At 55.7% G+C, this 26,152-nt stretch overlaps 1 protein-coding gene across 1 annotated transcript; it reads right to left on the minus strand.

Moving 5' to 3' along the window:
* Positions 1 to 1,423: 1,423 nt before the first annotated feature.
* MPZ (myelin protein zero) lies at positions 1,424 to 15,269 on the minus strand. Its single transcript, XM_074980754.1, has 6 exons — positions 15,122 to 15,269; positions 8,436 to 8,602; positions 8,106 to 8,319; positions 6,487 to 6,622; positions 3,876 to 3,936; positions 1,424 to 3,306 (listed from the first exon to the last, which is right to left on the minus strand). Exons 1-6 carry the CDS (start codon positions 15,186 to 15,188, stop codon positions 3,202 to 3,204), a joined length of 750 nt encoding a protein of 249 aa, XP_074836855.1. The 5' UTR covers positions 15,189 to 15,269; the 3' UTR covers positions 1,424 to 3,201.
* Between the last annotated feature and the right edge of the window lie 10,883 nt (positions 15,270 to 26,152).

Genomic DNA, 26,152 nt, shown 5'->3' on the forward strand with positions numbered 1-26,152 from the left:
CGATCCATAGGCCTTCTGCGTGGCCTTTAACCAGAGGCCTCCAATTGTTTTGCCAAGCCTAGTGAAGCCCCAGAGCACCCCTGTGAGAAAGCTGAGGCATGTAGGGTAGATCAATGGCGATGACAAGAAGAAAACCCTGAACTCCTGGCCCTTTGTGCTAAGCACTAGCCCATGTTCCTTCTAATCTTTTCCAACCCTGTGCAGGCTTTTTCCAGCCATGCGTGGAATAAATTTTATATGCACCAAGGCAGGTGTGAACGCGCACCACCAATGGAAACACAAAACCAAGCAGGGGGTGCTCTGCTAAACAGCTGGGGAGCATTGGAATGCCTCCCGAACAGCTGCACAGGGCCACAGGTTTCTGGGAACACTGCCGCTAGCCCCACGCCCTCTCTCTGGGGTGCACATGGTGAAAGGGACCAACACCGACTGCAGAGAGTGTGGGTGGCTGGAGGCCTGCAGTCCCTGGGACAGAGCAATTCGCCCTTGTGGCCCTGCCTGGTGGCTTGAGTGGCATGAGGGTGGCACCTGTTTGCTAGGATGCTAGTTTGACTGGTAGCTGGGCCCCACCCAGGCCCATGGAACTGGCTTGAACATGCCTCCTCCTCCTCCCAGCGACCCACGCAGGGGTCCACCCCTAGTGTGGTGCCACTCTGGGAGCATGGCCACTGGGCACCCTCCCTCTGCTGAGGCAACATGGGGTCGCTGCCCCGATTTTCCCAGAATGCCCTGGGCTGGCAGCATGGTTGGGGCAGACACACAGATCTAGGTCATGTTGTGAGAAAAGCTGCTCTAAGGACGCAGCTTGACCCTGCGTGCCATTCCTGGGCACCACGCGAGTGCTACCCAGAGTCACAGAGGGGCCTGGTAACTGACCTAGAGATGCACTAAAAGCCACGTCGCACCTCTCTAGGCCCTGCTGAGGGGGAGCACGGCTCAGGGGGCACAGCCCCTGGCATCGCTGGGTCCAAGTCCAGCCCGAGCTGGTAGCAATGCAAAGTTGAGCCTCAGGCTGGTTCGTCTGGGTGGCAGCCCGAGCTGAGTTGATCTTTGGGCTCCCAGGGAACAATCTGTGTCCAGGCCGGGGTGGGCCAACTTTCTGCCTGAAGGAAGCTGCCTCCTTGATCCCACCCCACTCGCTCCATCCCCTCCCTCACTTTCACTGGGCTGGGGAGAGTCCCTTTTTGACCGGTGTTTGGTTGTAAATGGGCCGCCTGGCAACTTGTGGGTCAAAGGCACGAGCCCCAGCTTGGCGTCAGGCCCTATGAGGCTCCTTCCAGAGCACAGCGGGCCCATCAGGGCAGTGCGGAGGACTTGCGGTAGGCTTTTGGCTAAGCCAGCCGGATGCCTTTTGCCCAGAGTGGACCTGTGGCCGCTCAGCCAGCGGCCGGAGATGCGGAATAACAGGCCTGGCCTATTTGTTTGTTTGTTCCTAGAAATGTCAGTTTTTATTAAGGGTTTAATGATGTCTTTGTTGCTCGGGGGAATGTACAGAATGTAGAAAACACACCACGCTTCACTGGACGCACACAGCTGCGATTTAGTGGTTTAGAACAGCTCCTCACGGATGGACGTTATCGGCACAGCGTGTGCACACAGGGATGCTGCTAGATCCATATGCACACCGGGCAGCCCAGCTGTGGGGCCAGGGAGGAGGCCATGATAGATAGGGGTCCCAGCAGCGGGGTGAGGTGTGGGCAGGGCTCCTCGGTGCTTTGGCACCTCCTGGCCTTGAGACAGTCTCCCCTCCTCCGGGGGCTTGGGCTGCTGGCGAGGGGCCTGGGGACACGAGGCGTTACCGAGCGTTGTCGTCATGGCGGGTTAATCTGAAAAGGAGGGGGGCAGTGCAGGGACTGGGCAGGCTGGAGGGCGTGACGGGGGACACCGAGTGACATCATTTGTGCTCCGTCACAGGAAGAGATGGGGAAGTGGCAAGAAGGGATGGAGGGTGAAAACCCCAGCGGAGGAGGAAAGCCCCTCCATCACCAAGGGCTTAGCCTGGGGCTTGCAGGATGGCGTAATGCCCGCGGGAGGTCTGGGGCAGATATTGTAGCCCTGGTAAGTGGCAGAGGCAGGGGAGGCGGGTTTTAAACCATCCTGCTGAGCCCCAGAGTCACCAATTGTGTCTTCAAATAAAAAAATTACACCTGAGCCCAGGGCACTGGGCGGGGCAGGGCTGTTTTACAGACGTTCACGCAGTGGAAGGTACCATACGTGGGGGCTTCGTGTCAGGGATAAGAGGCCCCGGGTATCCCGTCCTCGTGGCTTCCACCTCTCATCAGGCTCAGTGGCTGCTGGGAGTCTGGTCCCTCAGGCCAGGGCATTGGGCTGCCATTTCTGTGGGGACCCTGTCCGAGGACCACACCCAGCTCCTCGTAGGGTCCCCTTACCTGTGGATGGGGCAGGCCCAGGAGGAGAAGGGGGCAGGTGAATGATGCTTCCCTGGCAGCACTCTTCTCCCCTGGGGCCGTCTCCCAGGCCATTGTGTCCCCTGGCCAGCCCTGCGATGCACACAGCTTCTAGCCTCATCCGCACTCAGTTCCAACAGGTGACACCTGGCACCTCCTCCATCCTGCCTGGTGAACGGCTCTGGCCAACCAGGCACCTGCTGGTGGGTCTGGTGCTACGCTCACCCCAGCTGTCTCTGAGGTAGCAGAAGGGACGTGTGGTGCCACCTGGCAGCGTCTCCCCTGCAATGCCGGGAGGGGCTGATGGCCCCATCCCAGCTTGCCTCTGGTCTCTCCAGAGCTCCTGCACACAGCTGCTCTGCACTGAGTTTCATGTAACCTCTGCAGCTGGACCTAGAGAGGGGAAGGCTGCACTGGCCTATGCCATGGCCTAGCTCTGCCCCTCAGCCGGATGGATCAGAGAGCAGATTCTCCACGGGGCAGCATGGAGAGGCGAAGCCAGGAGGAGGAGACAGTGGGGCAGGCATCCTGGCCCCCTCCCTCAGGAAGCTGAGGGGGAGAGGCAGGACACTCCTTCCCTCAGTTTCGGGGACACTCATTTCTCTGAGTCCATCTTGATGATGTTCATCAGGGCGTTTTTGAGGCTGTTCTTGCTGGGGGACTTGACGGCGGGTTTGAGGCCTGCGGCCTCATCCTCATCCCCCCTCAGTTCCATTTCGATGGTCATGACGACCTTTGAACTGCGGGGGGACTCGGCGCCTGCCTTGGGGGTACCTTCCCTGCCGGCTAACCGCTATTTCTTGTCCTTGCGGGACTCGCTCAGGATACCCTTGGATTTCTTCTCGCTGGCTGCCTTGGTGCTCCGGGTATGGTCCAGCATGGCGTACAGGACTGGGGGCTGTGGGGAGACGGAGGGTGATGAGCTGACTGCCACGGCAGGGCAGGGAGGCCATGGCGGATGGGCCAGCTCCACCCTTGAGTGCGTGGGGAGAGGCCAGCAGTGAGCAATGTCAGGGTGGGCTCAGGGCAGCAGCAGGGCCTCAGGCTGTGGGCCCATTTCCAGGCCTGCAACCCTCCTGCCAGCCCAGTTGGCACTTGGGCCCATGGGGTGCAGTGAGCCCTCAGCTGCTGCTGGCCTCAGGGGACTGAAGGGAACCCACAGGACCAGGCCCTCACGTGGGACTTGTTTTGGGTCCCACTGGAGGCCACGAGAGGTTTGCCACTGACTTGAGGGTGAGCAGGCGAGCTCTTCTTCCCAGGGGGTGCTGCCAACGGTTCCATTACCCCTTGGGTGATGCTGGAAGCTGAGAGTTGTGGGTTCTAGTTCCACCTCTTGCTGGTCCTGAATTCCCCAGACCTGCGTTTTCTAATTTGCCAAGGGGGACCTGGGTGCCTTACCCCTTTGAGGGCTTTTGCTGCTGGCCTCTGAGCGTCCCCCCGCCCATCCCATGCCAGTCATGTTCTCACCTGGCGGCCTCGTTTTGACGTATCCTTGGCAGATCGCTGCAACTTGCCTTTCTCCATAGCACTAAAACAAGAACAGAAGCGGGTCAGCTCTCGCTGTGAAACGGCTGATTAATAGCTTCCAGGTCAGATGGGACCATTGTGACCTCTAGTCTGACCTCCTGGAGAACACAGACCACAGGACTGCCCTGAATTAATCCCTGTTTGAAGGAGAGCAGAGCTTTTAAGAAACCATCCGACCTTGGTTTAACAATGGCTCATGATGGAGAAACCCCCAGGACCTTAAGTGAGCTCTGCCCAGGGTTAACAACCTGCCGTATTAAGCAATTCCATCCTGTTTCTAGTCGGAATTTGTCTGGCTTCAGCTTGGATCCTGTTTGACCTTGGCTAAACTGACAGGCCCATTATTAAGGACTTTACCCCCACGTGGACACTAGGGCCGTTTCTACACAGGCCACTTCCTTCGGAAGTAGCATGCTAATGCATGGAGCGAAAGGTGCCAATAAGGCGCAGATGCAAATTCCCCACACCTCATTAGCATAATGTCATGTCACTGGGAGTCTGGAAGACCGTTCTTCCGGACTTCATAACGCCGTGTAGAAGCGCAGCCCCAGGGGGGCTTCCGCACTTCTACACGGCATTTTGGAGTCCGGAAGAACGGTCTTCTGGACTCCAAATCACGTGATGTTATGCTAATGAGGTGTGGGGAATTTGCATCTGCGCCTCATTAGCATCTTTTGCTCCATGTATTAGCACGCCACTTTCGAAGGAAGTGGCCTGTGTAGAAACGGCCTAGGAGTGTGTTTACAGAGCAGTTATTTCGGAGTAACAGACACTATTTCAAAATAACTTTGCAAGCAGCTGCTATTTCAAAATAATTTCAAAATAGCAGATGGCTTATTTTGAATTTGGTAAACCTCATTCTACGAGCACTAGTGCATATTCCGAAATAGATATTTCAGAATTGGGGTTGTATAGACAGGGAATAGGGGCTATTTTGAAGTAAGGGCTCTAATCCAAAATAAGCTCTATTGTATCTGGATGATCTATTTCCAAACAGCTGAGAGCTAATTCAATATGCATTTTAGCTGTGTCTCCACGGCCCCTCCCTTTCAGAAGTTGCATGCAAATGCGGCTGATCGGAAATGCCAGTGAGGTGCGGATTTAAACATCTCATGCCTCATTTGCATATTCCCATGTGATCTGGCTTCCATCAGATCCATTTCCGGAAGCCAAAGCAGCCATGTGGATGGGGTTTCTTTGAAAGGAAACCCCCCCTTTTGAAAGCACCCATCCTCCTGAAAAAAATTCGGATGAAGGGTGCTTTTCAAAGGCGGGGTTCCTTTTGAAGGAACCCTGTCCCCACAGCTGCTCTTCCAGAAGCCAGATCACATGGGAAAATGCAAAGGAAGCACAAGGTATTTAAATCCATGCAGCTTTTGTGTGTAGCTGCCCTATTTCAGAATAAGCTATTCCAGAAAATCTCTTCTGGAGTAGCTTATTCTGAAATAACGCTGCTGGGTAGACACAGCCGTACAGACTGGCTGTGTCTGCACTTGTATTCCTCTTTCGAAAGAGGCATCCAAATGATGGAAATCAAAAATGCCTTTGAGGTGCAAATTTACATTTCTGGCACTGCATTTGCATATTCTCCTTTCGTAAGAGCTTCTTTTGAAAGAAAAAAAAGCAGTGTCGACACATCTCTTTAGAAAATAACCCCCATCTTTGAAAAAACCCCATTTCCTATTTTGAAGAAGCTCTTTCGAAAGGAGAATATGCAAATGCGAAGCCAGATATGTAAATCTGCATCGCATTTGCATTTTCGATTCTCCTCATTTGCATGCCTCTGGCGAAAGAGGAATCACAGTGCAGCATAGCCATTGTGGTCAAGCCGCCGCATCTTTGCTGAGCTAAATAGATTGAGCTGCTTGGGAGACAGGTTTTCTACACTATCCATTGTTCTCCTGGCTCTTCTCTGACCCCTCTCCCATTTGTCAGCAGCAGCCTTGAACTGCAGACAGCAGAGCTGGGCGCAGGATTCCAGCAGCAGTTGCACCCGTTGAGTAAAATACCCTTTTGGCTCCAACTGGATGTGCCCAAGTTGATGCATCCCAGGACCACATTGGCCTTTTGGACCACAGCGCCGCACTGGGAGCCGTGAGCCCCAGATCTTTTGCACAGTCCTGGGAGTGAGGCCTGCATGCTTTGCTCCTGCTCACAGACATTGGCTTTTGGCTGTGCTCCGGTGCAGACTGCATGCCTGCATCCAGCTTGCCAGGGGACGCAGAGCAGAGCTGAGACAACTGGACTCTGAACTGGCCGGGGGCCTTTGGAAGGAACCACAGTGGTTGATTCCACACCAGCCACAGCAGGACCCAGTGCAAGAAGCAGAACGAGCATTGCCCTGACCCCTGTCCTGGCTCTGCCCTGCTGTCACCCCACTCCAGGTCAGAGGTGCTGGGTAGCAACTAGCCACCTGAGATGTCCCACAGCAGACACCCCCTAAGGGATGGCAGCCCAACAAGCAGCTCCCAGGACAGCACTTCTCCCCCTAACCCCACCCCACCCCAGCCCACGCCGCGCCCCACCCCCACGCCCTCAGCACCTGCCCTACCTGAGTTGCCTCTGCAGCGTCGCCTGCCTCCTTAGCCAGCAATACCGGATGAGATAGGCCAGCACCACGACGAGGATGACCAACCCCAGCACTCCGCCGATGACGGACCCCAAGACAACACCGTAGCGGGTGGGCACTGAGGAGGACAGGGACCTGTTACCAAGGGGCGTGCCCTAGGACTCTGCCCCAAACCACAGGTAAGCCCTACGTTTGCTCAACTTCCAGATGGGGCAGGGGGTCGGGTCCTCTGGCCTTAAAAGCTGGGAGACCCGTAGGAGTTTGGCCGGGCTCTGAGTAGTTCTTAAATAGTATTTAGCATCTGAATTACAATAGCACTGAATGATCCCACTGAGATCAGCCCCCTGATGTGCTGCACAGACACACAGTGAGAGCAAGTGTCTGCTCCCGGCACCGCGCAATCTGACTAGACAATGGGTGGGAGGGGAAACTGAGGCACGGCAATGGTCTGGAGCGTGCCCGAGGTCAGCGTCACAGTGGGGACTGGGACACACACCCTGGGATTGGGACCCGGTTCATGCTCAGAGGTGGGAGAGCTCCAGTCCAGCCCCGCATGGCACTGCTTGGGAGGGGTTCCCCTGTCACAGCTGTGCCAGATGAGTTATGGTGGGGGTCTCAGCGCTGCCCCTAGGAGCTGGCAGCAGACAAGCTTGGAGCAGCATTGGCCAGTGACTGCTGGGGTCTTTGCCGAGGTGTGTTGAGGGTGAGGAATGCGGTGGTGGGGAGCTTCCAGAATGTCCATTCTTCCACAGCCTGCCATTACCATCACCCCATACCGGGGGCAGGGGCTCGCTCCAAGCCCATCACCCTGGCATTGAGCCCTTTGGGATCTGCCCCCAAGACTCCCAGAGTTAGAGCTGCAAAGTCCTGTCAGGGCTATCTAGTCTCTCACCGGGGTGTCAGGGCAGGAGTGTTTACTATGGGCCAGACCTGAAAGCCTTGCCAGTCATGTGGGAAGCACCTAGCCCAATGGGCTGGGCCGTTCGTGCTACTGGAACAGAAACAATGACCCCTGGAAACGCTGTTGGCCTGGGCAGGATGTTACCTGCTCCAGGGCAGAGTTAAGGATGAAAAGGCCACGGGGAAGGATCTGTGTGGTACATCTGGAGGGGGCAGGAGGGAAGAGAAGACAAGGGGTGCCCAGGATGGAGGTGGGCTCTCTGGATTATCGTAGGGGTGGCTCTGGTTTCCATCCCTGGCAATACCTGACTTGGGTTTGGTGCCTTTGTGGTGCTGAGTGCCTGACTTCAGCAGGTGCTGCGGGAGCGTGGCTCTGTGCAGGTTCGGGCCGGTGATTGCCAGCCTGAACCTGGCAGGAGCAGAGGAGCTCCTCATCCAGCTAGGCCTGGAGTCGCATATGGGCCTGAGGAAAGGGATGTGGCCTGTGTAGTTCAGAGGGGAGGCATCACGTGTGGATGTTGGGGTGGCAGGGCCATGTTTGGGTGTGAGGGGCAGGGGGGCCTTCTGGGTGGGACCAGGGGTGGGGCTGAGGGTGCAGCACCCCGGATAACAAGGGACAGGTGAGGAGAGAGTTGATGGCAAGACTGGAGAGCTCCCACCCCTCTGGGGCAGGCCGTGGGCCCAGCCCCTCCCAGACGTACCTTTCTCGAAGACGTAGAGGGTGACCTGAGACGATTTGCCGACAATGTCGGGTGGGTTTTTGACGTCGCAGGTGAAGGTGCCGTTGTCGGTGTAGTCCAGGTCATGGATGACAATGGAGCCGTCCTTGCGGTGTGGGTCCCCCACCCACTCCATGCGGTTCTTGAAGGTGCCCACCTCGTCGACGTAGGGCTGCCCCTTCACAAAGTGGAATATCTGAGGAGAGAGACAAGGCGGCGATGGGGAAGCGGGGGCCACGCAAAGCCAGGCTCTGAGCCCAAGGGATGGGACGTTTGGGCAGAGGGGCCCCTCCTCGGCTGCCAGCCTCTTACTGAAGTGGTGTCCTTGCCGCTTTCCGGCTGGTACAGCCAAGTGATGGAGACGTCCTCGGAGATCCACTCGCTGGACCAGAAGCTGCAGGAGAGGGTGACGTGGGATCCCACTGTGCCATGGACCTCCCGGTGGGTGTAAACGTGGATGGCCAGGGTTGGAGACAGCACTGCGGGGAGAGCAAGCCAGACTCATTCCACCCCAGAGCCCCAGCGCTGTTGGGCGCCAGCTCTGCCCACAGCTGAGCAGATATGTCAGGCCCCTGGGCACCCTGCCCACTTCTGCAGGGGAGAGGAAGGGGCAAAGTACCCAGCAATGGAGATGCCCAGCTCGTCAGGACAGTTCTCCCTCCCTCCCTCCCAGCCTCGTGAAGCGCTGACTGGGGTTGGGGTCACGGCTTCGCAGGAGGGGAGCAGAGGCTGGCCTGAGGTCACCTAACCAGCAGTGGCAGAGCTCCAGCTGGAGCCTGGCAAGTGCATTACCCACAAGGGCATCCTTCCCCCCGTTGGTGGTGCTGGTGTCACACAGCTCCTGTCCCAGCAGGCGGAGGCTGTCCAGGCTGCGTGCAGGCCAACGGCAGTGGAGAAGATGTTAGCAGCCCTCTTAGGAAAGCCCCTGTCCGGTGGCGTAGGGCTATGCTACTTGGGGGCTTCGGCTCCTGCCACAGCGACCTGCCTGGGGCTGCATGGGGCATGGAGAAGCTCGAGGGGTTTCCACCCTCGGTGCCAGGTGGGGATGGTGGTAGACACCCCTAGGCAGCGCGGTGACTCTGACACCTCTAGATGGGCACATCCAGTCCTGACTCTCTGGGCAGCAGGAGCATTGCTCCCTGGGGCGTCTGCGCACCCCCTTGGCACAGCACTGGCTGGAAACATGCCGGAGCCCCAGGCCTACGCCACTGGCTGGGGGCAAAGGCCCCTTTGTTCCATTTCGGAGAATGCACGAGGGCTGGGCCCTGACACTGGCCCATTGTCCCTGCTGTGTGTGGCTTTGTTCTGCTCCCTGCACTCTGCCCGGGCAGGCTCCCTGGGCGCCAAGTCGCTGGGCCTGCAGGAGCCACTTGGCTGAGCGAGATCAAAGGGGGCATTGTGCTCCTGAGGAGCGCTCGCCCAGGCCTTCCTCCCACCCCGGGCTGGCGTTCCTGATGACGGCAATTCCCATGCACGGGGAGATTTCATGCCTGCTCCAGCCAGACTGCCCAGCTGGGGATGCACCTTCCTGCTGGTGAGAGGGTAGAGTCCTGAGCTAGACAGAGCAGCGGGGACCAGACGTCCCCCAGGAATGTCTGCCCAGCCCGGCCCAGGTGGCATCTGGGCGCCCCGACCTGACATGAGCTATCTGACGGAGGGTGCGAGAGGGATTGTGAGACGGGCTGGGCGGAGGCCAAGGCCCCATCATCTCCCGTGTCAGGGGTCGTCCTGCCTGGGACAAGAGCTAGTTAAGCTTCTCCCCACACATGCTGCAGGTGCCGGGTCCCTTTGTCTTCAGTTTGCCTGGACCCTGCCCCCAGTGAGATGCACCTCAGTGGGGTGATTAGAGCCTCCGGGCCCCTCGGTGCCTCTCCCTGAGCAGGGCCCAGCCGGCTCTTGGCTTTGTTCCTTGCCACCCGCTACAAGCAGCAGCTCCCATCCGATGAAGCCAGTGGGAGGTGGTGCCTGGCCACAGCCAGGCAGGAGCTGTGGTGCTCAACACGCCAAGGACGGCGCAGGAAAGCGTCGGGGAAACCCAAGGTGGGACAGTTGCTCCCAGGCCACTGCCGGGATAAGCTGGGCCTGGGTGCCAGCCTGGGCCCCTGGGGCTGGTTGTGGGGAGTAGTGTTGCTATAGCTCTGGGGGTCTGAGCAGAAGGGCTGGGCTGGGGCAGGCACCGCCGTCACCCTCACATCCCCGTGGTTAATGGGGGTCTCTCCCCCGGACCTTGGCTAAGAGTGAGGCAGAGTCTGTACCCCCCACCCCCTGCTTACACTGGCCAGGCAGGTCAGCGCTGTGGGGAAACTCCCCTGTGCAGTGGGGAGCACCAGGCCTCCCTCTCCCATCCCTTCCCAGGGCCTGGGTGCAGAGGAGGGTGGTCCCACACTCAGGTCACTAACATTGGACACCTGCCTTTGAGCCCTTTCCCTGCTGCAGGCTCCTTGCAGAGCCTAGGGACAGTCACTTTGCTTCGGGGTGGGCTTCACTGCCCGCCCCCCCAGTCTCCCTGGCTCTAGGGGCACGACCCGCCCTGCCCCCAAGGGGCTGTGACATGAGGAGTAATACACTGGTGACTGGGACGTGAAGGGGCTTTCCTGGAGAAGCAGCCAGCGTAGTGAGGAGCAGAGCTGGCTGAGACTGGCCTGCAAGTGCCTGCCCTGGTCTAGGCTGCAACGTGGCACCTGACTACGTCTGAACAGAACCTCTGGGCTACAGGTGCAGGAGTAGGGCAGGGAGTCACCACGGCTGATGGCAGAAGCAGCTCTAGGGGATAAGAGGAGCAGGAGCATGTCTGTCAGGCGTGCTCTGCCTGGGTGCACTAGTGCCCGTGCAGCATGGTAGGCGTGCTCTGCCTGGGTGCACTAGTGCCCGTGCAGCATGGTAGGTGTGCTCTGCCTGGGTGCACTAGTGCCCGTGCAGCACGGTAGGTGTGCTCTGCCTGGGTGCACTAGTGCCCGTGCAGCACGGTAGGTGTGCTCTGCCTGGGTGCACTAGTGCCCGTGCAGCACGGTAGGCGTGCTCTGCCTGGGTGCACTAGTGCCCGTGCAGCACGGTAGGTGTGCTCTGCCTGAGTGCACTAGTGCCTGTGCAGCAGGGCAGGCGTGTTTCTCCCAGGAGCACCTGGTGCCTTGTGTTCCAGAACAGCTGTGCTGAGTGGGCTCCCTGGCAGCCCAGCAGCGGGGTGGTCACAGGGAGTGCCAGCACACTGCAGCATTTGAGTAACAAGTGGGGCACCCATCAGCTAGCCAGGCCTTGTTAGCCGCCTGCACGCCAGCCATGGACCTGAGATGAGAACGGTGCTGTCAGTGCATTCCTGCGTCCGGCAGCTGGCTCCCCCGGAGGGCAGCGGGAGACGAATGGAGCTAGCAGGAGGAGAGGCAAGGGAGGAGCCAAGGGATGAGGTGCTTGATCCCCCAGTGCAGGGTCTAGGCAGCAGGAGAGAACAGGCCCTTACTGCTGCCCAGCTCCCACCCAAAGACCCCCTCCAACACTGCACCTGTTAGGAGCCAAACCCTTGCAGCCTCCCGGGATGCTGTTAGCCTCATCACTGCAGAGATGGGGAAACTGACTCACTGGACATGTGTGAAGGGGAGATGGGGGTGACTTGCTCCAAAGGCTACAGAGCAGGTCAGTCCCCCCCGGTCCCTCTGCAACTCTGAAGCTGTTGAATTGGGGGCAGACTGCCCAGACTGCATGGCCTCTTGGCCGCTTCCAGCTGCAGGATGCTGGTCTTGCTCTGCGAAGCCTGAGGTGAGCCCCTGGGCCACACCCTGGGCCACAGGGCAGCTCAGACCAGCTCTGAAAAGCTGAGGCCTGGCTCTTAAATTTGCAGCTCCCTGGGGTGCCAAAGAGTTGGCTCTGCTGGTTCTCCTGGCCCAGCTGTGCTGGGTGTCACCTGGGGGCTGGACTGCAGTGTTCATGTGCAGCCGAATGCAGGGGTAGTTAAATCCCAGGGCCCACCATCGTCCCTCCCTGACCTTTGTCAGTGCCGGGCTGTGGTGCGGTGTTTAGCGTGAGGGGGGTTCAGCTGCACCATTTCCTGCTGCAAGGAGACGGGAGCTGTCCTCTGGGCCGGGAGGCCAAAGTTAATAGTAAATCAGTGGCAAAGCCAGCAGCAGAACCCAGGAGTCCTGGCAGCAGCTGCTTCCTTCAGCTATTAGACCCAGTGCTCTGCCCCGTGCTGGCCATTTTCACCCATGTAAACGGCTGTCAGTGCTGCCACACCAGCAGGGTGGCACTGTGCACTGGTGCACACAGTAGCACAAGGGGCGGGACGATGGTGAGTTAGGACCCAAGGACTCGCAGCAGATGTAACTCAGCTCTGTGCCAAAGGCAGCCCACGGAGCTAGCCTGCCTCACCCCAGGTTCTCAGGCCCGGACATGGGCGAGTTCTCGTCTGCTCGGCCTGGCCTGTGGTGAATGAACTTGACCGGCATGGGCCAGGAGCTCGGGTACAGCTGTGAGGCCAGTATTGCCCAGGGCTGTGCTTGCTGCTCCTGAGCCCTTGGGACAGGAGGAGACCAGGGAGGGGGATCGGCCCACATGGGTCTCCCCAACCCACGCTCCGCTCCAGGTTTGTTCGCACGGCAGCCAGGCTGCATCTGAGCCAAGGGGCCACAAGGGTGCTGGCAGGGGAGCCTGGGCTGGGGGCAGAACCACTGAGGCTGGTGCCATCCTGCCCGGCTCTGACTCTGGCCTCTGGGCTGCAGCCGGTGCTGTCTGGAGAGACAGAGCCCAGTATCCCCGACTGGCCAGAGGACAGGGGACCCCAAAGGCAACACCTGCTCTGAGGTGCATGCTGGAGCTGGCAGCAGGTATGTCCTGAGCAGCTGCCTGTTGTCATGCCAGGGAGATGGCAGGCAGGGAGTGGGAGGCTGCCAGGGTTGGCTCCACCCTTGGGGGCATTCTCTGAGCCATGGACCTGCCTCTTTACTGCCCTCACCCTGCTGAGAGGAAGACAGGAATGGGGCAGCTAATCTTGATGGAGGAAGTGAAATCCGAGAGTCTGTGGAACTCCCGGCTCCATGAACTGGCTAGCAAGACATCCCCCAGGGCTAGAACCTGCCAGGCCCTGCATTGCCTAGGGCTGGCAGGAGCCCATGGGCTAATCAGAGTGCACCAACTTCATGCTTCTGAGCATGGTGGATGGCTTTGGGGTCAGGAAGGATTTACCCGCCCACCATGGGCAAGGCAGGCCACAAGCACCCAGTACCGGCTCCTGCACCGATGGATCAGGGTGGAGATTGGTTACAACAGTGCAGCCGCCCGCAAGCAGACTCGAACCTGGGACCTCAGTGCAGGAGCCGCTACAGTTGGAGCCAAAAGCCAGTGGCGCTTAGCTAAGGCTGCAGAGGAGACTTGTTCTTTTTCTCTGTAAGTGATCTAGGTGCTGCTGCGTGGGCCAGTGACCCACACCCCTACCTGTGTAGGTTGCGGTAGCTGGGATCAAGGGCTAGCTGGACCCATGCTTGGGTTCCCCGGATGGCGGGAGACAGACACCTGGCTCAGCCTGGTAACGTTTATAATTTCATCGATTGCCAGCAGTAGAACTGGCTGTAGCTTTATGTATTATTTGTAATATCTGACGCTGTGGACCAAAGAGCTGCGGACATACAGCAGGAGGTGGGACATTGGGCTGGATGCACCAATGACCTGACCTGATACGGCAGCGGTGACAGCGGCTCTGATAACTCCAGGCTAGGGACTGTGAGCGTCAGATGTCGTACATGCTGTTCTGGGCTATGTCACCACTTGGGGCACAGCCAGGTTGTTGCAGGGAGTTAGGAGCCTTGTGGGATTTTTAAAAGCACTTTGGTGCCCACTAGGCACCTAAATACCTTTACCCATCTGGCCCAAAGAGCCTGTAACAGGGCAGGGTGCGTCAGTTACACCCTCCCCAGAGAGACGCGGGGTCTGTTACCAGCTTCCAACAAACAGAAACATGCCCCGGGGGCCCTAGCAGAAGGAGAGGGAAGGGCCCCTGCTACTGCTCCTTGCAGCCAATGCTCAGAGTCACCAGATTCTGTCTCTGCCCCGCAGATGAGAGGAAGGTTTGAGGGAAGTGTCATGTCGGGAGCCAAGAGCCATCTCCCCAGGAATTCATGGGTAACCCACGCACCTGAGAGTGTGGTTCACAGGCCCATCTAGGGGTACCTAGACCATGTACACAGCAAAAGAGCAAGTCTCCTCTATAGTCTTAGCTGAGAACCAGCCAGCTTTTAGCTCAAACTTCAGGGGCTCCAGAGGTGCCAGGTTCAGTTCTGCCTGAGGGTGGTTGCACACAGAATGAAACACGCCAGCAGACTCAGCCGATTGCAGTCTGTGCGATAACCCAGGCAGAGCCAGGCTCTGGCCTGGAGTGGGGGAGGCATTTCCTGGGGCTGGGGCAGGATTCTGCCCTAGCAGTGTCCAGGGTGCTCCAGACAGAAGGGGACTGTAAGTCCTTGGCTCAAAGCGATGAGGCAGCTCAAGGATGGAGCTAATGTATCAAACATGCCCTGAAGTCATCCCGTGAAATGCCTCTGCCTGCCCAGACCCTGCTTAAAAGTCACCCCCCTTTGTCTCCAGCACCCCTGCATGTATTCCCCTCCCCTGGGCTTGCAGGGCCCTGGGGTCCCTGGCAGCGCAAGGAGAGGCCCAGAGCTGCATGCACCTGGGCTCAGTCCCTGTGGCCCGGGAACAACTTTGGAGGAAAGTGGAGGGGCAAGGCCAGAGCAACAGGAACCTGCAGAGCAGAAGGAGCAGGCACAGCCCTGCCGCATTCTCCAGGGGCAGCTACTGCCCGTCTAACAGAGAAAACTCCTCTCTCCTGTAGCCGAGCCCCTGGCACTGGGAGCTGCTCCACAACCCCCTCTCACCCTCTGCCTCCCTCTGCCAGCCCCCCAAGGCTTCTGGCTACCACCGAGACCCGCACTTCCCAGGGCAGGGCCGTGGCCAGAGGGTCCAGCTGCCGCCATGTGCTGCATCCCCCTCCCACCCCCCCGGGAGAAGCCTCTTACCCAGTGCTGAGAACAGGGCAGCCACCAGCACGAGGCTCCCACGCCCTGAAGCGTCCTGGGCCCACATGGCTTCCGGTTACTGTACGACTCCTCGTGGCATGGGCGAGGCAGCGGAAGGGCCGAGAGATCCTCGCCGAAGGGTGGCTGGCGAGCGGCCCCGGGGTTTAAGAGCTGCCAGCTCTTGTGTGATGCAGGGGCTGCCACAGGGCCGGGCCAATGGGAGCCTGGCATCCAGGCAGTGGGGGGGAGCGAGAGCAAGAGGAACAAAACTGAAAGGGGGTGTTTTGTTTGGGGCTGGGGAGCGAGTGGTAAACACGCCGCAGGCACACAGCCACCTTTGTCAGGCAGCATTCCCTGCGGCGCGTAGGGGCCGCTGCAGCCCTCAGCAGGAATGCAGTGTGCACCCCAGGGCAGGAGCAGGGCAAGAGCTGCCAGTCACAGCTCAGCTGGAGCAACAGGCAGGAGCCCTGTGCTCAACCACCTACCCAGCTCTCTTTGCAACCCTGCGCTCCTCCACGCCCCACAGGCAGGGCTGGTGTGCAGCACGCAGTCGGGCCAGGTCCCCCTGCCCTGCCTCTCCAGGGGGCTTCCCCTCTTGTGGGCGAGTGACAGCCCTGCTGTACCAAGTGCTGAAAAGACGAGCAAACAGCCCCTCTGACCTCCTCAAGCTGGTAACAGCACATTACGCTGGGCAGCTGCCAGTGAAGCCCGGCCCAGGTTGCTCTGCTGGGAGTTCATACTCGGGCACCCTCCTACCGACACATTGCACAGGCTGCAGTGCTTTGGGGTTCCCCAATGGGGTGTGGCTCCCAGTGTGGGTGACAGTTTCATGGTGAGTCCCATGCCTGGTGCAAGAGCCTGGCTGTCTCTGTGTAATACCCAGAGGCACTGAGACCTCATACTAGGGTGGGTGAAGCCTGTGCTCTACAGCCTCAGCTGAGAGCCACTTGGCCTTAACTCATGCAGTAGAGTACAGGGCTTTAGCCCCTATGATAGCGGGTTTAATCCCTGTTGCTGGTGTTGGCGGGAGGCATGTGAGGGGGAAGGTAGCCCGGGTAACATAGGGTTAATAACAGCTTAAAGTTTTGTTTGTTAGCAAAGCCTCCCAGCTGCACGGCAATAGCTCTGGTTGGTGAGGGCTTTCAGAGACTGTCTGTGAGAGAAATGAAGATGTAAAAAGAGACTGTTTGGGAGGGGGAGAAACTAAGGGAAATGGAAAAGGGTACAAATATGCTTGCCTTGTCTGCTGTTAGGGGTGCAGGCTTTGTGGAATAGATCCCCCTGCACCCTATTTTGTTACACCAAATAAAGCACTTAGGTTAATCTCTTCCACTCTTGGTGTGTTATTGGGCCAGTGTTGCACACCGGGCACGAACTGCCACCTCGTAAGGAGGCAACACTGGCAACCAGGGTTTGTCAGTGTTACATCTGGGGGCTTGTCCGGGATGAACTGCTGGAAAGGTCTCAGAAGCTCAGGACGTGCTTCCTCAGCCCAGAGAAGCATGTAGTATCCAGAGGCACTGAGACCTCGTACTAGGGTGGGTGAAGTCTCTGCTCTACAGCCTTGTCTGAGAGCCAGCTGGCCTTTAGCTCATGTGGTAGAGCACTGGGCTTTATGATTGCAGGTTCAATCCCTGGCCCTGGTGACCTGGGTGTGTCGGCATTACATTTGTCTGTGAGAGGCCTGGCCTAGCACATCCTCAGGCCAGTGCATGCAGGATCCCTGCTGCAGGACACACACGATCCTTTTAAATCACACACACACACATCAGGGGCTGGGTCCTGCCACACAGCTCTTGGCATGAGGCCTTGCTCCCCAGAATGAGAAGAGAGCCCAGAGGGCTAGGGCTGCATACCCCTGACTCCTTGCCCAAAAAAAGACCTCACAGCTCACTGCATCCATACAAGTGGACACCGATGAGCCCATTGTTCTGATAGGAGGAGGTGGGGAAAATGCCTCCTTGCAAACCCTCGGGTGCAACTGGTGCCCATCTGCGAGGGAGGGTCAGGAGTCCGGGCTGTGGGGGGTAGTTTGTTAGAATGGGGGGTTGGGGTCTCTCCCATTTCACTGTGAGACTCCTGAGTGAGGTGGCAGCTGAAAGGCACCTGGCTCAGTCCCAGGAGGAGCCAGGCAACCAAGCGCTGCTGCTGTTTCCATGATAAATACTGGGTGGGAGCCAGGGGTTACAGGGAAGCAGGTGGTGGCCGCGGTGGGATGCACTAGCCGTGTCAGCTGACCAGGGGTGTCTGTCTGACACTGGAGGGCAATGCAGTAACGAGACTGGGATCCCCCAGTCCCAACCCCAACCAGCCCTCAGAGGGACCACAACCAAGTTGAGGCAAGTGTTGCAAACGAAACTCCCTGGCAATCAAACTTCCAGTCATTGCTCACATCCCAGCACCTCTGAGAAGCCCCAGCCCAGCTGAGGGCCCCTCTGTGCTAGGTCCTGTACAAACACAGCTGCAAGACAGCCCCTGCCCCAGAGCGCTCAGTACAGATAACCACAGAGGCTCAGAGAGGGAAGTGACCTGGCCGAGGTCCCAGAGCAGAACAGTGGCAGAGGTAAGTTTCTAGGCCCCCCTCCACTCGGCACTCTGCCCCCCTCGTGCTCTGCGCATGCAGCAGGGGCATGACACAGCAGGTGAGAAAGGCCCATCCCATTCCACCAGGCAGCAGGAGCAGGGCCTTGATCCTCTCCCACACTGGCTCCTTCTGAACCTGACCGTCTGTCCTGTCCCCAGCCTGCAGCAGCCACTGGTCCCCTCCACGCTGGCTGGGCAGCCTGGGAATGAGCTCAAGGGCTGGGCAGGGGTCAGCCACCCTCGGCTCCTGTGCCACTTTTCAGCAGCTCCTCCCTCCATGCAGGCAGAGCAGAGACTTGGCAAGCACACACCTGGGCCTGCGCTGCCCCCGCTCACTCCTCTCCCTGGAGCTGCCTGGCCACCTGGCTCTGCAGTAGCCCTCAGTGCCCATGCAGGGAACGAGGTGGGGGTGCTGGGCGCAGAGGGACTCTGGTGAGGGCCGGTCCAACCCTGCCCAGCACCCCCCCGGAGTCAGAGGGGTGGGTGTGTCTCGCGTTCCCCCACACGGACAGGTGGGGGTCGGGGCTGTCGTGTGTATCACCAGCACTCAGACTGTACGGAGAGGTTAAAAGGTCAAAGTTTGGCCCTGCGCCTGGAAAGGTTGCTGATCCCTGGGCTGGAGTCTCCCCAGCCATAGCTGGGAACTTAGCAGGGGCCTTGGGCTCAAGCGCTTGGCCTTGCCTGCCATCGCTGGGCCCTACCCAGTCCAGGCTCAGGCAGGTACCACATTTGCCCCCCTTATCCCTCACAATGGCTCCCTCATACCTGGGCACAGCACCAGGACTGCACTGGGACCAGGCGCCCCCTGGCCCAGAACCAGCCCCCAAGTCAGAGGCCGAGGCACATGCAGCAGCAGCAGTCGGAAAGGAGCCCATGAAGAGCGGGGCTGCGGTGCCGTGCCGTGCCGTGCCGTGCCGTGCCGTGCCCGCCAGCCAGCACTGCAGTGCGGCAGGATCTGGGGTCTGCAGGAACAGCCACAGGACACGTCTAGCAATGGGCTCCATGCAGCAGAAGCAGCCAGGTCACTCTGAGCCGAGGGCTGCCAGTGAGTGGGGCCAAGGGTAAACGAAAACCTCCGTCCGTGGCTTGGCCCCGTCCCAGCAAAACTCAGGCTGAGTGTAGAGCACAGCGCTGTGCCTCTGAGCTCAGTGCAGCTGCCGGCCCTTCCCCACAGCCCTGAGGAAGCCGTAGCTACTGGCAGTGCCCCAGAGCCCCGGGGAAGCTGTAGCCGCCAGCCCTCACCCAGAGCCCTGGGGAAGCCACAGATGCTCATGTTCCCCCTGCTTCCCTGAGGCAGAAAAGGTCGGGGTGGCAGGGAGACATGGTCCAAATACAGAACGACGAGTCCCTTCTAAACAATAAGCGGGACGGCTTTTTGGTATCCCAGATACGGGACTGTCCCACCCAATATGGGATGGGTGTTCACCCTAGCCTGGAGGGGAGAGCCCCTGGAAAGGGAAGGGGATGAGTGCAGAGACTTGCTCCCCATAAAAGCCAGAGGAGTGCAGAGGCACTGAAAGCTGCTCCAGGGAAAAGCTGCAGTGGTCTGATCTCCAGGGGACCCACCCAGGAGCCAGAGAGGGAGCCCTGCCCAGGTGATAGTTCCACAGGAGCCTGGATGGAGTAGACAGATGGACTACGAGTAACTCCAGCCCCTGGCTGGGGTGAAGATTTGCTTGTATACCACAGTTTGCCGGTTGTTAAATCCCAGAGACCAGAGGTGAGTGAACTTTTTATGGCGGGCCCCACGTCTCATCCCTGCAGTTAGCAGAGCCACACCGCCTTCAAACTTGTTCTTGCTTTTACTATTCTAGTTGCTATTTCCTTCTTACAGTCTAGATCACACATTATGTTGTTCCCCAGGTATGTGAACTTTCTGCATTCTCTACTGGAGGATATTAACCAGAGATTAGTAAAGACCCAGACCTGAAAAAGAGGTCTGCAGAGTGCAAAAGCTTGTCTCTTTTGCTGACAGAAATGGATCCAATAAAAGATATTACCTCAGCCACCTTGTCTCACTACTAAAATCAGACATTTTTAAATCAGTTAGACCAGACCACTTGCATCCAAGAGTTTTAAAAGAGCTGTCTATGAGGCTTAGTGGATCATTAATGTTGCTTTTCAATAACTCTTGGAACAGTAGAGAAGTTCCAGAAGACTGGAAGAAAGTTAATGTTGTGACATTATTTAAAATGAGTAAGGAGGATGACACATATAATTATAGGCCTGTCAGCTTAACATCAATCCCAGGTAAAATAAGGGAACAGCTGAAAGAGGATTCAGCTTTTAAAGAATTAACTAAGAGTAATATAATGCCGCTGAACATGGATTTATAGAAAATAGATGCTGTCAGACTAACCTGGTATCTTTCTCGACGAGATTAAAAGTTTGGTTGATTAAAGTACTGTTGTTAATGTCATACGCTTAGAATGCTATAGGGGGCTTAAGTTGGTACATGGCATTTTGATTAAGAGAACAGAATGAAACAAAATCACCCCAGCAAACATTAACGCTGCATCTTCACTAGCAAGTTCTTACGAAAGATTTTGCAAAAGAAGGGGGCTCTTTCAAAAGAGCCCACAGAGCGTCTACACACCAAAAGTGTTCTTTCAGAAGCACATCAAAAGAACATGGTACTTCTTTCGAATCATTCTTCCTTTCCCATTTCAGGAACAGTGGCCCCTTTTGAAACCTTTTTTTCAAAAGAAAATGTGTGTAGATGCTCTGCAGGACCCTTCTTTTGAAAGAACAGTCTTCATTTTCCATCCCTGGCCTGTTCTTTCGAAAGAGCGGGGGCTGTGTGGACGTTCTCTTTCGGAAAGAGCAGATCACTCTTTTGATCAGCTTTTCTGTGTGGGTGCACTCTTTCAAAAGAATTTCTTTCAGAAGAGATCTTCTGGAAGAGCTTCTTTAGAAAGAGCTCTATAGTGTAGATGTAGCTTAAATGGATTAAAATCTGTCGAATTGATAGATCTCAAACTGAACATGAGGAACCATAAACTGGGTTATTTCCAGTAAGGTTGTGTAGGGATCACTTTTTGGCCCTACATTAGCTAAAAATTTTGTCAGAGGTCTGGAAGACAACATAAAATCGTTATCAATGAAGTCAGCAGATGACAAAGATTGGAGGAGCAGTAAATAATGGCAGATCACTGATGCGAAGCAACCTAGTTTGCTTGGTAAACTGGAGGTTACTGTACAGTGAGTGACTGTTGCTGCCAAATGTAAAGTTATACATTTAGAAACAAAGAATTAGAGACATATTTTCAGGATGAGGGACTCTCACCTGGGAAGCAGGGACTCTTCAAAGTGTTGGGGTTTGTGAGGGAATACATTTTACACACTATAGTAATCATCTTTGTACAAGGTCTGCCTTGTGAGATATCGCTTGAAAGCTCCTGTTTTGCTGGTCACTATTTTCTCAATAAAATGTCTGGCAGCATTGCATGTGATGTTATAAGAGCCCCCTGTATGATGATGTTAACACATATGATAAATCTCACAGGCCTGCCCAAGCAAAGTTAGCAGACAGGTCTGTCCTAGACAAAGGAATGGGTGCTTGCCTTAATTTGCATGTAAGCAGTAAACAGAGTCACCAAGCTGGAAGGGAAAATGAAGGAAGCTCAAAAGAGGTGAATAAACCCAGCAGGGAACATCCTTCCACACAGACTTTTTGCCTCCCAGTGCTTAGCTGGAAATAGTTTTCAGGAGGTCTGAAGGTATAAAAGTGCTATGCAGGAGGTCAGATTAGATGATCATAGATGCGAAGATCCCTTTTGTTTTTATAATCTTTGAAAAGGGAACCTGTTAGTCACCCAGAGAGAGACAGTAACCTGGACAGTGATGTCCTGGATCAGTGCACGGACATCCAATATTGGAAGACAGAGCAGATCATGCTGCTGAGGGAGCGGCACTATAGGTGAAATATAGCATAGAGTCAAATGTGGTGAAAAAGAGTAAATCAACCAAACTGTATCACAGAATCTCTATGGATCGTAAATCCATGTTTTAATAATAAGAATATAGTGGTAGGGGTATATCACTGGCCACCTGACCAGGATAGTGAAATGCTAAGGGAGATTAGAGAGGCTATGCAAATAAAAAACTTAGTAATAATGGGGATAGATGAAATATCCCATTATTACTAAGTTTTTTATTTGCATAGCCTCTCTAATCTCCCTTAGCATTTCACTATCCTGGTCAGGACACAGAGATAAAGCTTCTTGACACCTTAAATGACTGCTTCTTGGAGCAGCTGGTTCTGGAACCCACAGTAGGGCTACATCTACATGTGAAGCCTACATCGAAATAGCTTATTTCGATGTAGCAACATCGAAATAGGCTATTTCGATGAATAACGTCTACACGTCCTCCAGGGCTGGCAACATCGATGTTCAACTTCGACGGTGCGCAGCACCACATCGAAATAGGCGCTGCGAGGGAACGTCTACACGCCAAAGTAGCACACATCGAAATAAGGGTGCCAGGCACAGCTGCAGACAGGGTCACAGGGCGGACTCAACAGCAAGCCGCTCCCTTAAAGGGCCCCTCCCAGACACAGTTGCACTAAACAACACAAGATCCACAGAGCTGACAACTGGTTGCAGACCCTGTGCATGCAGCATGGATCCCCAGCTGCCGCAGCAGCAGCCAGAAACCCTGGGCTAAGGGCTGCTGCCCACGGTGACCATAGAGCCCCGCAGGGGCTCGAGAGAGAGCATCTCTCAACCCCTCAGCTGATGGCCACCATGGCGGACCCCGCTATTTCGAAGTTGCGGGACGCGCAATGACTACACGGTCCCTACTTCGACGTTGAACGTCGAAGTAGGGCGCTATCCCCATCTCCTGATGAGGATAGCGACTTCGACGTCTCGCCGCCTAACGTCGAAGTTGACTTCGAAATAGCGCCCGACGCGTGTAGCCGTGACGGGTGCTATTTCGAAGTTAGTGCCGCTACTGCGAAGTAGTGTGCACGTGTAGACACGGCTTAGGAGAGGCAAGTTTTGATATGATCCTAGATGGAGCACAGGATCTGGTCCAAGAGGTGATTACAGCTGGACCACTTGGAAATAGTGACCGCAACAGAATTAAATTTAACATCCCTGTTCTGGGAAAAACGTCACAGCAGCCCAATACTGCGACATTTTATGTCAGAAAGATGAACTACACAAAGTGAACAACAAGAAGTCCTGTGGCACCTTATAGACTAACAGATATTTTGGAGCATAAGGTTTCATGGGCAAAGACCTGTTTCATCAGCTGCATGAGTGGGGATAGGGGGTTTCCAGAGGGAATTAGATGGAACCCAGCTTATGCTGTGCTGGCTAGGCCTGAGAACTTCCACTGCAATTGGGAGACGTGATTGCAGAACATTCAGAGATATCTGAGCTAGCGTTGGTTGAGTCAGACTGTTAAAAATAGTAATGAAGCCTCTGTTGTATGCAAGACATAAGGTCTGACCACCCAGGTACAATCCCCCTTCTTCCCTGCACAGTCTAAGGCACCCCACCTATGTCCTACCAAAGGCTCAAGGCATGACAGAGAACATTAGGCTCTCCCACCCTTTCTCTACTGAAGGGTTGGGGATATAAGGCACCTATCCTTTCCCATGGGGCCCGAGGAGAAACCTGGACAAATTAAGTGCCTGCCCCTACCCATGGGACTCAGGGGGACCAGGTGGCCCTTTATGGGTCTTGATGACTTTTTCCCAGTGAGTGGGCCTTACACATGTGTGTTCTAAGCATCTATTTATTACTAGCACACACCAAGCAAATCTCTTATGTTCACCACTCCCAATGTACAGTCAAATTTCATCTGATGGCCACTTATGATCTGTTTTTCTGAGAGTTCCTGGCAATTCTGCTGCATATCACAGTTGTGCAAAGGGGTCAGAGTCAGAGTTCCAGCAGCTTGATGTTGAACTGCAGCCTGGAAATGGTTCACAAAGAGCACAGCTTTTCATTTACATTAGCTAGGTAAAACTAGCTACTTCCTTTGTGTTTACTAAGCTCATCACATTATTCCATACCTCCAAATAACAAACATTTCAACCAGTTACTCACAGACCGCTTTGTGTCCTCCTTGCTGCCCAAGTTTTTTAACATTTTATCTTTCACACCTAAGCTGTAACTTAGTTGTAACCTTTTTCTGTTTATTGGATCATACAATAATAGAACCGGAAGGAACCCTGCCAGCCCCCTGAATTCCTGTTCAACCTGCTTTTAATAACCTTCAGTGATGGAGAGTCCCCAGCCTCCCTACGCAATTTATTCCAGTGCTTAACCAACCAGACAGTATGAAGTTTTTCCTAATGTCCAACCTAAACCTCCTTTGCTGCGATTTAAGTCCCTTGCTCCTTGTCCTGTCACCAGAGGTTAAGGGGAATAATTTTTCTCTCTCCTCCTTTTAGGTACTTGAAAACTGTTATGTCCCCTCTCAGTCCTCTCTTTTCCAGATTAAAGAAACCCCATTATTTCAATCTTCCCTTTCTGAAATGTTGCACCCAGAACAGCTTACACTACTCCAACTGAGGCCTAATCAGAACCAAGTGGAAGAATTACGTCTCATGTCTTGCTTATGACATTCCTATCATCTCTAACCATATTTGCTTTTTTTGCAACAGTATCATCCTGTTGACTAATATTTAGTTTGTGGTCCCCTTGATCCCTTTCTGAAGGACTCCTTCCTGGCCAGTCACTTCCAATTTTGTATGTGTGAAACTGATTGTTCCTTCCTAAGTGGAGTATTTTGCATGTGTCCTTATTGAATTTCATTCATTTTACCTCATAGAGTTTCTCCAGCTTGTCCAGATTATTTTGAGTTACAATCCTACTTAATCATTGAAGAAGATATTGAGCAGAACCAGTCCCAAAACTGATCCCTGCAGAACCCCACTCGTTATGTTTCTCCAACATGACTGTGGATCATTGATAACTACTCTCTGGGAATGGTTATCTGACCAGTTATGCACTCATGTTAATAGTCCCTTTTAGACTGCATTTCCCTAGTTAATGAAAAGGACATGGGAGATTCTACCAAATGCCTTACTCAAGTTCAGCCTCCAACCCACTCTTCTCCAAACCTCCACCTTGGTTCTGCCCCACCTCTTCCCAGCCCTGTAGATGAGGAGCAGAGCCATGCAATTCTGCTGCTGCTGCTGGTGAGTGCAGGGTGAGGGGGGGCCAGACTCCCTACCAGTTCCCAGGGCTGCATCGCTGGGGAAGGGGGCTTGGAAAGAGGTGGGGCTTGAAGTAGAGGGGATTGTATCACAGCCTTCCTCTGGGCAGCACCGGGAGAAGTCACCTATGGGGCAATCACATAGCTAGCGCCTCCCCTTCCCATTTCCTTCACCCCTTGCCCCTGGCTGAGACACATCAGCGCATACAGGGGTGGCTCACTCTGCACAACAGGGCAGCTTGCGCAGGAGCGGCTCCGATGAGTCACCAGCAGTTTGCGCAGGTGGGGAGGGGGCTGTGGCAATTATAAAATTTTGTTTTGGACACTGGCGCTCTGTACCGTACAGATTTGAGAATAGGAACACTAGAACAGCCTTAACGTGGTCTTAAGGCTTTTCTAGTGTTCACATTCCAGTGTGCTAGAAGCTCACACTTGATAACTGGTTGGCAAAATCCAAGTACAGCACTCACATCCCATTTGGGGTTTGTGTTCTGCTACTCAGCAATCAGCCCTGAGGATGGTCCTCAAATCCTTGAGCCACTGCAGCACAACTTAACAGAAGTGTTTTGAGATCTGCAGAGCAAATTATGACTAGGCAAAGTTACTTGGTCAATTGCTCTTCGCTGCTCACAGGTGGTGTCTGTGATGGGAAAAGCTCAACAGAAATACATTTGGGTCACGAGCACTTTGCTCTCACAAACCAGTTATTTTTTAACTTTCTTAATATAATTAAATAACCCCTCTCCCTGGAGCGTCCCTCTGGGTGCTGGAGCCAGGCACGTCTAACAAGTTTATTACACTAATAATAAGCATGTAGAGGGCACCTTATAGCCTCACAGCACCAGAATGTGACATCATGTCTGTGCCCATTGAAAACAGTCCTTGGTGTTGTACCAACACCCTGAATGACTCTGCCCACGTTGGGCTGCAAAACAGCGCAAAGTCCCCTATGGGGCAGGGACCCTGATTGACAGGGAGGGGCTGAGTCACGTGCAGGGTCACAGCGTGAGACCATAACAGAGCTGGGGTACGACCTCCCTCCCAAGCCGGGAACAGAACCCAGGCGCCCTGGGGGCCAGCCCCGCCCCGCGAGCAGAACCCAGGCGTCCTGGGGGCCAGACCCGCCCTGCGCCGCCCCGCGAGCAGAACCCAGGCGTCCCGGCTCGCGCCCCACCGCCGGGCTCCTGGGAGCTGTCCAGCACTCGCGAGGCTGGAAGTCTCCCGCGATGGGCGCGGGAGCAGAGGCCAAGCCCCGCCCAGCGGCAGCGGAAG

The sequence above is a fragment of the Carettochelys insculpta genome, chromosome 30, assembly GCF_033958435.1.
Source record: "Carettochelys insculpta isolate YL-2023 chromosome 30, ASM3395843v1, whole genome shotgun sequence".
In the NCBI taxonomy this organism is placed as follows: Eukaryota; Metazoa; Chordata; order Testudines; family Carettochelyidae; genus Carettochelys; species Carettochelys insculpta.

What these genes read in the sequence shown, in the direction of transcription:
- MPZ (XM_074980754.1), bottom strand. Translation starts at nt 15,188, where the DNA reads ATGTGGGCCCAGGACGCTTCAGGGCGTGGGAGCCTCGTGCTGGTGGCT. An exon ending in CCTCTACGTCTTCGAGAAAG is followed by an intron (nt 6,623 to 8,105) that starts GTACGTCTGGGA and finishes TGTCCTCCTCAG; the next exon opens with TGCCCACCCGCTACGGTGTT. An exon ending in CGTCAAAACGAGGCCGCCAG is followed by an intron (nt 3,307 to 3,875) that starts GTGAGAACATGA and finishes GTCTCCCCACAG; the next exon opens with CCCCCAGTCCTGTACGCCAT.